General features: G+C 42.4%; 1 protein-coding gene across 1 annotated transcript in view; it reads left to right on the forward strand.

The window, feature by feature from the left end:
• The window catches only part of Utp20 (UTP20 small subunit processome component), a 101,123-nt gene that overhangs the window by 82,995 nt on the left and 4,606 nt on the right, over positions 1-13,522 (forward strand). Inside the window, exons 48-58 of the mRNA XM_045151870.1 lie at positions 1,876-1,992; positions 3,512-3,682; positions 3,893-4,024; positions 4,182-4,292; positions 6,188-6,267; positions 6,655-6,724; positions 6,809-6,991; positions 7,828-7,959; positions 8,794-8,926; positions 11,090-11,277; positions 12,699-12,770. Of these exons, the coding sequence (XP_045007805.1) occupies positions 1,876-1,992; positions 3,512-3,682; positions 3,893-4,024; positions 4,182-4,292; positions 6,188-6,267; positions 6,655-6,724; positions 6,809-6,991; positions 7,828-7,959; positions 8,794-8,926; positions 11,090-11,277; positions 12,699-12,770 (1,389 nt within the window). The remainder of the gene's footprint in view (positions 1-1,875; positions 1,993-3,511; positions 3,683-3,892; positions 4,025-4,181; positions 4,293-6,187; positions 6,268-6,654; positions 6,725-6,808; positions 6,992-7,827; positions 7,960-8,793; positions 8,927-11,089; positions 11,278-12,698; positions 12,771-13,522) is intronic.

Here is a 13,522-nt window from a genome sequence, read left to right on the forward strand (position 1 = left end):
TGTTAATTCTTAAATTACTGAGTTTTTTTTAAAGGTGGTGAGCTTTCAAAAGTATAAATTGAGTGGTGGAGGTATAGCTTGGTGATGAGCACTTGTCCGCCCAGTGCCAGGAGTGGAAGCGGAGGACAATATGATCATTGTATTTCCTCTGGCTTGTAATTTTCCTAGGAGAGAGCCAAGAGCATTTGGGTTCTTTAAGTAGTGCACACCATGGATTATTAGTGCCCTCCTTATTTTCAGTACAAGCACTCTCCTTATCACCAGTAGGGCCTTTAGTAGCATTGAAGTTGGAGAGCCAACCTCAGATAGCACTAAGCCCACTAGAGAAATCCATCCTTACAAGTCTGTTTCTCTAGAACCACTCCTGGTACCAAGTTCTATAGCAGACAGCTTCAGGGTCACTGAGATGAACTTCCAGGCCAAGCACAGTTAGGGAGGAAGGGATTTATTGAAGCTTACTGACCCAGGGGAAGTTCTGTAATGGCAGCAGAAGCTGGCCTGCTTTCACAGAGAGAAGCACAAGCCAAAAGCCACACAGTACATTTTGCATACCTTTAGATTGAAATCTGAAACCCACCACACCTTAAGATCCACCCACAAATAAAAAACTGAATATATTGGGGACCATCTATTCAAACCACCACAGGCTGCAAGGTTCCAGCCTCCTGTACCATCCCCACTGCCACATCCACTTCTGCAGCTCTAGTCACTTTACCTGCTGCCCTGAGACCTCACCTGCCCACTCTTCCCTCTTCCACGTCCCTACAAGTCCTTGGAGCCTTGGGCATTTTTACTTCCCTAGGGTCTGTGTCTGACTAAGAGCCATCAGGATAGGGAACATGTCCATCGTTAGTCATGGCTATGCACCATGCCAGCATCTGGAATCATGGTAGATCCTGAGTAGCCTTTTGGTAACTGCCATAGCATATTGGTTGCAAAATGAGCTTTCATCTTCTTGACTTATGAGAGTCTAAGATGGTTTCTCATTTACAAACTTACTATTTTATATATTACTACTTTAAAAAAATTCTTTTGTTCATTCTTATTTATTTATTTGAGAGTGACAGAGAGAGAGAAAGAGAGAGAATGGACACACCAGGGCTTCCAGCCACTGCAAACGAACTCCAGATGCATGTGCCCCCTTGTGCATCTGGCTAACGTGGGTCCTGGAGAACCAAGCCTCGAACTGGGGTCCTTAGGCTTCACTAGGAAAGTGATTAACCGCTAAGCCATCTCTCTAGCCTACAATGTTTTGTTTTGTTTTTTTAATGTAGGATCTCACTCTAGTCCAGGCTGACCTGGAACGCACTCTTTAGACATAGACGGGCCTCAAACTCATAGGGACCCTTCCAGCTCAAATAGATCATCTTTGTTGTTGTTGTCATTTTTTTGTTTTGTTTTGTTTTTGAAGTAGGATCTTGCTCTAGCCTAGGTTGACCTGCAATTCACTATGTAGTCTCTGAGTGGCCTCAAACTCCTGGGGATCCTCTTACCTCTGTCTCCCAAGTATTGGGATTAAAGGCATGTACCATCATGCCCAGCAAATAGAACATCTGACCAAAGTTCATGTTCATCTCTAAAAGTATTTCATGGGCTGGAGAGATGGCTTAGCAATTAAAGCACTTACCTACAAAGCCCAAGGACCCAGGTTTGATCCCCCAGGACCCACGTAAGCCAAGTGCACAAGGTGGCGCATGCATCTGGAGTGAGTTTGCAGTGGCTGGATGCTCTGTATGCCCACTCTTCCTCTCCCCCTCCCTTGCTGCCTTTTTCTCTCTCAAATAAATAAATATCTTTTTTAAAAAGCATTTCATATTTGTTTAGACATCTAGTATTATGGGCACATAATACATATGCCTTCTTCAAACCTTTTAGCTGCTACATCTGAGTCTCAAGACTTCTAAGATCAAGTCGTCAAGCGAGCACATCCTGGAGATGTTGGATCCTTTTGTGTCTGTCCTTATAGACTGTCTAGGTTCCAAGGACGTGAAGGTGAGTGTTGGCTGGCTGTCCATGTTGGAGTGTCCATTGCTTCAGAGGACATGTGTGTGTAGAATTCCTGAAATGTGTTTCAGGGGCTCTCACTTTATGGATGACCAGGTTTATAAATGCCCACTGTTCTTTCTGTGAATAAGTCCCTCTTGTTCAGATCACCCATAACATCTTTAAAAGCCTCCTGTACCTATGATCTCATTTTGTTTTCACAGTCTTTAGGGGGCATGGTGGTGTCCCTCAGCCAATGATTATTATTTATGGTCGCCATTGTTGTTGTCCTAGCGGCATCATCTCCAATCCTTACAACCACCGGGGCAATAGTATTGTTTCTTTTCATGGATAAGAAAGCTAGGGCTAAGGCCTAGTCACAAGCTAGGCTAGGAGCCTCAGCCTGTCAGACTTTGGAATCTCTGCATCTCCCACATCCCCATATCACTGACAAGAGGTTAAGTAAGTCTCTAGAGTCACAGGACAGGTCAGAACCTAGGTTTTTCAGTGTGCCAGGCTCTTTGTGTAATCAGGACATCATACAGCCAGAGCAGAAAGGATTATGTCAGGAAGACTTGAACTAGCTGGTCTTGGATCTCTGACAGTTAGCCTTTGAACCTCAGGACTTTGTGTAATCACATGATCTCAGGACACCCTCTATATTCTCATACATAGCACTTAACTATACTAAATGGTGAATGATGATTCCTATACTTAATTTCTGAGCCAGCTATCTGTAAAGAAAAACAGTGGCCTTTTATATTCATTTATTGATTTGGGGTTTTTTATTTTGTTTATTATTATTATTATTTTTTTTTTTGAGACAGAATCTGTGTAGCCCAAGCTGGCAAGGTCCTCCTACCACTCAGCCTCCCAAATACTGGGATTATAGATAAGTACTGTCACACCTGGCTGCCATTGCAGTTACAATACCCAGTAGAGGACTGGGTTGTAGATTGGGACAGTGCATTTGCCTAGCATGTATGAGGCTCGGAGTTTAATCCTCAGGACCTAACTAATTATGAGGAGAAGGGGAAAGGATGGTAGCCTATAGAATCTATAGAATGCTTTGTATACATTATACAAATCTTGTAAGAACAAAAATGCCATTCTAGAAATTCCTTTTTTTTTTTTTTTTTGTTTTTTTTTTTTTTGTTTGTTTGTTTTGTTTTTCAAGGTAGGGTTTCACTCTAGTCTAGGCTGACTTGAAACTCACTATGTAGTCTCAAGGCAGCCTCAAACTCACAGTGATCACCTACCTCTGCCTCCTGAGTTCTGGGATTGAAGGCATGGACCACCATGCTGGCCAGAAAATGTCTTTTAAATGAAATTTAAGAAAACAAACATCTTAAAATTGGCCAGCCTGTCCAAATTCTTGACATGGAAGTGAGCACCTTTTCTTGCTGCTTGTGATCTGCCTTCACGTTCTTCCATAAGAAAAGAGGAAACTTGTCTTCTGTGCACAGCTCTTTAGAAGTGGGCTGAACACAGCCGCAGTGCCTTACTGACGGATGTGATGTTTTTGCAGGTGATCACAGGGGCTCTGCAGTGCCTGATGTGGGTCTTGAGGTTGCCCTTGCCGTCCATAGACAGCAAAGCAGGACGGCTGACAAAGCACCTTTTCCTTTTGCTGAAGAACTACGCAAGACTCGGAGCTGCACAGGGCCAGAATTTCCACCTGGTGGTAAATTGTTTCAAGGTGAGGCGAAGCAGTTGTGCCTGGAGCAAGCCATCATCATCACAGTTGGTGTTCCTTTGCCCTCTGTGGTTTGGGTCAAATATTTTACCAAAATAATTTGCAAAAGCTAAAGAGTTGCTATCCTTTGTGAAAAGGCTTTGAGTCCTTTTCCTTTCACTGCCTCTGTGATTAGCGGATGCTGGCTATTAACTTTGCTGTTGTGACTTGCAGTGTGTGACCACAGTTGTAAAGAAAGTCAAGTCTTACCAGATAACGGAAAAGCAGCTTCAGGTTCTGCTGGCATATGCTGAGGAGGACATTTATGACACTTCAAGACAAGCCACGGCATTCGGTCTTCTGAAGGTATACTATCACCATTGTTGGTTTTAGTCTTTCAAGAGTCAAGTGGATATTCTTTTGATACTACTTTTATTCTGTTTGAAACTGCCTACCTTGCCTGCAGTAAAATGCAAAATAAATAAATAAATAAAAGAGTGTGTCTTTTCCTTTTATATTTCAGGCAATTTTATCAAGAAAGTTATTAGTCCCTGAAATTGATGATGTTATGCGGAAAGTTTCCAAGTTGGCAGTTTCTGCACAAAATGAGCCTGCCAGAGTCCAGTGTCGACAGGTGCGTAGAGAGTTTATTCCCATAGTAAGTGATGGGTCCTTCTTACAGTTTTAGCTTTTCAGTTAACGAGATGTCAACTTGAGTGAGTCCTGAAGAATGACAAGTAAGCTGGAATGTTGCAGAAAGAATAAGGCTCACCCTCCAGGTGAGGAGGCAGTGATGGCCAGAAAGTGTGGCCCTGGAGGTCAGAGATGACCTTATTTGAGGAATGAAGCGAGGTGGCTAGTAGGTAGGGCCTGTGGACTGATGAAAGACTTAGGACATTGTTCTAGCAACTGGAAGAAGCTGTTGTGAGCCTGGGGCAGGGAGTGACATGGTCCAAATTGTCTTTCAAAAATTGTCCATCTTGGGGCTGGAGAGATGGCTTAGTGGTTAAGCACTTGCCTGTGAAGCCCAAGGACCCTGGTTCAAGGCTCAATTCCCCACGACCCATGTTACCCAAATGCACAAGGGGGTGCACGCATCTGGAGTTGTTTGTAGTGGTTGGAGGCCCTGGCGTGCCCATTTTATCTCCCTCTCTCTATCTGCCTCTTTCTCTGTTGCTCTCAAATAAATAAATAAAAATAACAAAATAAAAAATTTTTAAAAAGTCAGAAGGCAGGCATGGTGGTGCATGCCTTAAAAAAAGAAAATTGTCCATCTCCAATCTTAATGAGCTTGTGTTTTACCCAGAAGTGAAAGTTCTGAAATAGAGTAACACACTTGGGTTGAGGGAGGATTTAGACTGCTGAGGAGGCCAGAGTAGAAGGGAGGAGGTATGTCTTTGGAAAAAGTTTGCTTGAATACAGTTAGAAGGTCAGCTACTCTTAAGTACTACCTGTGTACCCGGACTGTGCCCACATGATATTTACAGTTAGGCTTCAAAAGAAGCAATATATCCATTTAACAGCTAGGGTGAGAAGGACCCTAGAAAATTGGTGGCCATGCCTTTATTGTCACAATTTATTAGGAGGCTGAAAGCTCATGGTTCATAAGTAAAGCCTTTGAACAAAGACAAGGCACACAGAATTTTGGGACTATCACATTTTGCTTTTGTCTTCAATACTACCTGTTTCTTAGGAGAATAAAAAGAACTAAGCTGGGCTTGGTGGCACATGGCCTTTAATCCCAGCACTCAGGAGGCAGAGATATGAGGATTGACATGAGTTTGAAGCGGCCTTGAAATTACATAGTGAATTCCAGGTCAGCCCGAGTTAGAATGAGACCCTACCTCGAACCCCCCCCCCCAAAAAAAAAATTCCCAGCACATAGCTGGCATTTAGTAAGTACATTAGTTATCATTATCAGTATTACCACCATGCAGACCACAGTTCCTGCTGCTCAGCCCAAAACACTACCTTTCAGAAGTCAGCTTCTGACATGCATGTAGAGCCTCTTTAGCCATGCAGTGGTAGGCCAGGGTCTGCCATGGGGCAGGACCTAGATGAATGAGGTGGGAACAGAAGGGACACAATTATGGATTTAGTAGTCATATTTCACTGGAGGCTGAAAAAGAGCTGATTTATTTCCCCTTCATAAGGTTTTATAGCCTATCAGTGTGCCCAGAAAATAGCTTAGGGACCAGATCCTGGAAAGAAAGGAGGGACTGGAAACCTCACAAGGCCCTGGGTTCAATTCCCAGTGCCATTACAAAAAAGGGAAGGTTCTAGAAAGATGGCTTAACAGTTAAGGCACTTACTTGCCTGTGAAGCTTAAGGATCCAGGTTTGATTCCCCAGGACCCACATAAGCCAGATAGGTGCACAAGGTGGCACATGCCTCTGGAGTTCGTTTGCAGTAGCTGGATGCCCTGGCATGCCTATTCTCTATCTGCACCTCTTGCCAATAAATAAAATATTTACAAAAAAAAAAATGGTTTTACTGGATCCAGATAATAATTACGGTTTTTGTTCCTAGGTTTTTCTGAAATACATTCTTGACTATCCCCTTGGTGAAAAATTGAGACCAAACTTAGAGTTCATACTGGCTCAACTGAAGTAAGCTAATGCCATTAACTTACTGGTAGCCAAGGGTTTTGGTTGGTTGGTTGGTTTTGTTTTGTTTTTCTTGGCCTTTAATGTAGTGACTGTCTTGAAAAGGGCAGAGGCTAAGTAAGAGGGTGCTGTGTAGTGACTTCTCGGCTTCCTGTGGCAGTTTTCTTGTAACTTTTCACTCAGTTTCATCTGGCCACTTACAGTTAGTAGAAACCAGTTAGGACAAAGCCGAAAATCTAACCAAATTACATCTGAAACTGCACAGCAGCTCAATGAGTATATATAATCTTCCCAGTTTCTTAAGAAATAGGATGACACTGGCATTGTATCTTAGTTTTTATTACTGATAAAATTTATAAGATGCTAAGTCTACCTCACATTTTGCCCTAGTTATGAACATGAGACTGGAAGAGAGTCCACCTTGGAAATGATCGCCTATCTCTTCGACACCTTCCCTCAGGTACTGTTACCCATGGGACCACCGCTGTGAGAGCGCCCCTAGCGGCTCCTTTCCAGCGTGCTCAGCGATGCCTCTTTCCCTTAGGGACTGCTGCATGAGAGCTGCGGCATGTTCTTCATCCCTCTTTGCCTAATGATGGTCAACGATGACTCTGCCCAGTGCAAAAAGATGTCCTCCATGGCAATCAAACTATTACTCAGTAAGGTCAGCCTGGAGAAAAAGGATTGGCTGTTTGGTATGGTCACTTCCTGGTTTGAAGCAAAAAAGGTTAGTGTTGTTCTTAGTCATAATTCAATGACAAGTCTTAGCTTTGGTGCTCGTACTTAATAAATATAAAGAGAGAGAGAGAAGTATAAGAAGTTCCAGAAAGTAACAGAGAAAAACACCTGTAGTCACTCATTGTTACTGTTAGCAAAGCACTCTACTACATGACTTATGTCATCACTTGTGTTATTTCCAGCTTTGCTTCTTCATTTCTGAATTTAATTTTTATCATTTTGTCCACTTACTGACTGCCATCTTTGTAAAATATGAACCTGTGACCTATGTTATTCCTTGCTGCGCACCTGGATAGGGAATTCCTTACCACACACCTACATTACTGGGCATGTGGGTAGAGTAGGGGTGGGACTTCCATCTGGTTTTTGTTGTTTTTTTTTTTTAATGGAAAACGAATCTAAGTATTCTGTAGATTAAAAAGCTCCATATTCTGGGGCGATGGTTCAAAAGTTGAAGGTACTTACTTGTAAAGCCTGCCTACATGGGTTGGCCAAGGTTCCATTCCCCAGTACGCACATAAAGCCACATCCACAAAATGGTGCATGCGGCTGGAGTTCATTTGCAGCAATGGGCTCTAGGGGACCTATTCATTCATTAACTTGTTCATATTCTGTCTTTCTGTTTGCAAATAAATAATTAAAATATTTTTTAAAGTTCCATATTAAGAAAAATTCTTGTTTGTGAAGATATGTTCAAAATTTCTGTGTTGGCTGTCAAAACTATTTTGCTAAATTTTGGCATCATAAAGAAGTGCTTCCGTCTCTGTTGACAGTACCCACCCTCATTTTATAATTCAGCATTGTTTTGTGGTTTATTTTTGTTAGAAATTAAATAGGCAGCTTGCTGCCATGATCTGCGGCTTCTTTGTGGAGAGTGAAGGGGTGGATTTTGAGAGAAGGCTTGGAACTGTTCTTCCTGTGGTTGAAAAGGAGATTGATCCTGAAAACTTTAAAGACGTGAGTAATTAGCTAAGAACTAATACATTTTTATTGAAATGCTTTACTTGAGGTGGTATAGGTAATATAAATACTGTGACCATTTAATAAAAGCAAGAATTTAACATAGTTGGAACTTATACAAATGGGGGCTGTGGGAATGGATCAGTGGTAGAATGATTGCATAGTGTGGTGGCACATAGCTGTAATCCCAGCACTTGCGAAACCAAAACAGAAGGATCAGGAGTTTGGGGTCTCAAAAAATACATGGGGGTAGCTGGGAATGGTGGTGCACGCCTTTAAACCCAGCACTCGGAAGGCAGAGGTAGGAGGATAGCCACGAGTTCTAGGTCACCCTGAGAATACAGAGTTAATTCCAGGTCAGCCAGAGGTAGAGTGAGACCCTACCTTGGAAAAACAAAAAAAAATACATGGGGTTGTTGGAGATCTAGTTTTTGCCTGATATACACAAGGCCCTGTATTCGGTCCACAGCGCACACACACACTCACACCACATAGGGTTCAAGGTTATATTCCGTAGCACATGAAGATCAGAGATTATCAGCTGAGCTAGACTTACCTCCCAGGGCTCATTTGTCAATGTCCAGAATCACTGTTGTTGGTCACAACTGTGGGGTGGGAGTCACTACTAGAATCTGGTGGGTAAAGAGGCCAAGAGACACTGCTCCTGTCTCCAGTGCACATGGCCAGCACACTGCTGCATCCTCCAGTGCACACGCAGACACTGTAAAGGCTCTTCAGTGCTGAGATTGAGAAGCCTGATACAGAGGTGTTTGCTGGCAAAGGGACACTTCCGGGTTGTTACCTCACTGATGTTCATCGTGTTGTGCTTAGATCACAGAGGAGACTGAAGAAAAAGCTGCAGACCGCCTGCTGTTCAGTTTCCTTACGCTGATAAGTAAACTCATCAAGAGATGTAATATTACTCAGCTTACCAAGCCCTCTGAGACTTTGAATAAAATCTGGAGTAAGTGTTTTTTTTTTTTCTATTTGAATCTAAAAACAGTAATGATAGAATTTCTGAAAACGGGCTTAAGAAATTTGAATAGGAAAACTTGAGAAAACAAATGTTCTTTATTTTAATATTTTTATTTATTTGCAAACAGAAGGTAAGAAAGAATGAGAGAGGAACAGGCACGCCAGGGCCTCTTGCCACTGTAAATGGACTCTAGGTGCTTGGGCCACTTTGTGCATTTGGCTTTACATGTGTGATGGGGAATCGAACCAGGTTGTTAGGCGTTGCAGACCAGTGCCTTACCCACTGGGCCATCTCTCTAGTCCACAAATGTCTGCTTTTTAAAAGTTCAGTTTTGTTTGATGATGTGGCCACTGGTATGCTACCCATGCTTCTAGAACTATCCCTACCCATGTTCATGCAAGCAATCCTAATTAAATTCTGGGACACCACATGCCTGCTAGTGTGTGCGTGTGCATGCATGCGTGCACGCACACACACACACAAAATAAACACATCAGTAGAATGGGGACTAATTGGTTCAAAGGGTTCAGTGGTAGGGGTAATGGAAGGGTGTATATGAGCAAAATATATACATGTTTAAATCTTCAAGATGGTTGTGGTGGCGCATGCCTTTAATCCCAGCACTCAGGAGGCAGAGGTGGGAGGATCGCCGTGAGTTTGAGGCCACCCTGAGACTACATAGTGAATTCGAAGTCAGCCAGGGCCAGAGTGAGACCCTACCTCAAAAAACCAAAAGGAAAAAATTTCAAAAACATTTTTTTTTTTGTTTGCTTTTTGGGTATTCAAGGTAGGGGCTCACTTCAGACCAGGTTGACCTGGAATTCACTATGTAGTCTCACAGTGGCCTCAAACTCAGCAATCCTCCTGCCTTTGCCTCCCTCGTTCTGGTATTAAAGGCATTTATTACCATACCCATTGTCCATAGTCTTGTTGACTAAGCATATGTGTTAGAGAGATTGCTTAGTTCCCTGTAAACTTTTACATCCTAATTGTACCTCAGCCTATTATTATATAGTTCAGTAGATTCCCTTTTCATTAGCTATATGTAATGCCAGCATGTAAATACGTCATAATTTACTAACCCTTTTTACTTTGGGACAGTTAAGTTACTACAGATATACCATGTCACCCTAACTAAAAAAAATGTAGCTGTAATTTAGGAGGCAGAGGTAGGAAGATCGTCATGAGTTCGAGGCCACCCTGAGACTACATCATGAATTCCAGGTCAGCCTGAGCTAGAGTGAGACTCTACCTCGAAAAACCAACCAAAGACAGAGAGAGAGAGCTTGATTCAATATAGGCAACCAAGAACAGTATGGAGAATTCAGTTTTAATAACAGATTAGCCTGGTATGGGATGCCAACTTCCATCCTGTCTGTGCCAGTCTCCAAAAGCTGACCCTCTTCACCTATGACCCAGTCAAGGCCACGGTTATTTCTGAACCAAAAAGGCAGAATATACCTTACCCACTTCTGTCACTAAAAAAAAAAAAAAAAAATGTAGCTGTAGAATTTTAACATACAAATTTGGATTAGTCAGTTCTTGGATATTTATATAGAATGAAAATAAGAACAAGTTTATGAAATACGGCAACGTAGATATGACATAGTTTGACCATGCAGTGACAACCACATTGCATTTGACAAGTATGATGCATGGATAATGGTGTGCCGTCTGTGCTGAAACATCATAAGTTCTGGGTAATGTCAGACCAGGGCCCCAATTGTGGCTCCACATGACACTTGGCTTTCAGGAATAGGTTTCCTCATCTGTAAGGTAGAAATGACAAGTCCACTTCAGAGAAATGATGTGGTATCTAAATAAGGTCATTATGTTGCACACACTTAGGCCTGTGCCTGGCAATAGAAAGCCTTATCAATAGTTTTCCAGACAGCTACTGGGAGCCACTGTTAGCAATAGACATGTATCTGTTTATGCCTTTCGAAAGTGAAGTGTTCACAGGAACCTTTAGGCTTTTGCATAGCTTCAGCATTATTTGCCATGCAGAGTTGATCTTCTGATTTTATAGTTTGTTGCTTTGATTCCCATTCCAAGCACATAGTGGATACCCAGTTAAACACTAAAGTCATGTTACTAGTAGAGCACTGTGATGTTGTGAGGTGTCTAAAAATGTATGTGTGTCCCCCCCAGGTCATGTGCACTCTCACCTGCGACACCCACACAACTGGGTGTGGTTCACAGCAGCCCAGATCTTTGGACTACTCTTTGCATCTTGCCAACCAGAGGAGCTTGTTCAAAAATGGAAAGCCAAGAAGACCAAAAAGAAGCTCCTAGATCCAATAGCAGTCAGATTCCTAACAAGTGACCTTGTTCAAAAGGTGATGGTTGTTTTGTTGTCTTAAGATGAGGTCACACTAGAGAGCCCTGGCAAGCATGGCACTTGGTATGTAGGCCAGGCTTACTTCAAACTTACTGGGATCCTCCAGCATCAGCCTCCTGAGCGCTGAGATCACAAACACACACCACCACATCTGGCTGGCTTTGTAGATAGGTTTTTAAGGTCACGTTTCTAAAACCTTTTTTCTCCCCTTGTGTGCTATGTTGGCTCTGGTGTTTGTAACTGTCTTGGTGCTGGCCCTCAGGAAACACTCTTCAGCTGACTTGTTCACACAAGTGTGAGTCAGTAGGAGTGTTAGTTACTAGAGAAGAGGTCGCCCTCAAGGCCAGGCTTTTCCAATAATTTGTAAACCACTAGTCTAATCATCTTAGAATTTATCTATTTACATGTCTATCTTCTGCTATTTCTTTTGTTTGTTTTTGGTTTTTTGTTGTTTGGTTTTCGAGGTAGGGTCTCACTCTTGCCCAGGCTAACCTGGAATTCACTATGTAGTCTCAAGGTGGCCTCAAACACATGGCAATCTTTCCACCTCTGCCTCAAGTGCTGGGATTAAAGGCATGTACCACCACTCCCAGCTCTTCTGCTATTTCTTTACCAGCATTGGAAAGTAAATACTGTCTGTCCTGCCTCCTTTATAACCTTGTTTTTTTAAATTTTTTTGTTTATTTTATTTATTTGAGAGTGATAGACAGAGATAGAAAGAGGCAGATAGAAAGAGAGAATGGGCACATCAGGGCCTCCAGCCACTGCAAACGAACTCCAGATGCGTGCGCCCCCTTGTGCATCTGGCTAATGTGGGTCCTGGGAAATCGAGCCTCGAACCGGGGTCCTTAGGCTTCACAGGCATGTGCTTAACTACTAAGCCATCTCTCCAGCCCATAACCTTGTTTTTAACTAAATGAAATAATGCTCATGAAAATGTTAGGTAGAGATAATATATCTGTCTGGGGTTCATAGAGCTGCATAAATATTGAATGAGTGGATGGCAGAAAAGAAAAGAAAAAAATATTAGTATGTTGCAAAATATAGCTATGCTGGTAGTGTGAGAGATCATGATCTGTAACTCCTCAGAACATGAAAGTCTTGTTTGTTTAGATTGAACTGCTTGGGGCAGGTGGAAGGGAACTGTTAATTTTCCATCATGAGTCTTTTTCTTTCTAGACCTATACAGGTGGGCACACAGAGCAAAATGCAGCATATCTGTTGCACTGTGGTTATTGTTTGTTGTTTTGCTGTCGTGTCCAGTTTTTTTAGGGAGGTTCTCACTGTTTCTTGTCTCAGTCTTGCTATGGGTCTGGAACTCTCCACCATGTCTGGCTGTTGTGGTTAGTTTTTTGTTTTTGTTTTAAACAATCAGCAAATGTGCTACTTTGTCTGCTAATGTCTGTTTCCTTTCCACAGATGAAAAGTATCTCTCTAGCCTCTTGTCATCAGTTGCATTCCAAATTCTTGGATCAGTCTCTAGGAGAACAGGTAAGAAGTAGAGTCTTCCCATCATAACAGAAGAAACCTGCTCTTCTAACAATAGTCTAAGAACAGGCTTACACTTGTTATTTGTTTTAATTTTTATTTTTCTTTTTTGAGGTAGGGGCCACACTAGCCCAGGCTGACCTGGCACTCACTCTGTAGTCCCAAGCTGGTCTTGAACTCACAGCAATCCTACCTTTGCCTCCCCAAGTGCTGGGATAAAAGGTGTGTGCCACCACGCCTGACTGTTTTAATCAAACAATTTTAATGTTTGGTGAACTTTGATGAAACATAGATATATATTCCAGTACTTGTCCAGCTGTACACATTTGCCTAACTGTGTTGGGATAACTCTGGCTTCTTGTGCAGTGCCCAGTAATGCTATAGTGGGGAGCTGTCTGTTAATCTCTTTATTTTAAGCCTTAACAGTGATTCTAGTTAGTGAGGAAAGGTTTAAAGAGGAACAGTTGGTTGGTAATTGGTTTGTTATCCTTCCAATAAACTGTAATACTGAATTTCCTTCTAATACTCCTGTAAGTTAAAGAGAAAGAATGGCATTATACAGTGTGATCTTAGAATTCTCTCTCCTTAGAAGCAGATGAATAATTCAACCATTAAAAGTGGCTATGGGGCTGGAGAGATGGCTTAGCAGTTAAGCGCTTGCCTGTGAAGCCTAAGGACCCCGGTTCGAGGCTCGGTTCCCCAGGTCCCATGTTAGCCAGATGCACAAGGGGGCGCACGCATCTGGAGTTCGTTTG

This window comes from Jaculus jaculus, chromosome 6 (genome assembly GCF_020740685.1).
Source record: "Jaculus jaculus isolate mJacJac1 chromosome 6, mJacJac1.mat.Y.cur, whole genome shotgun sequence".
Lineage (NCBI taxonomy): Eukaryota > Metazoa > Chordata > Mammalia > Rodentia > Dipodidae > Jaculus > Jaculus jaculus.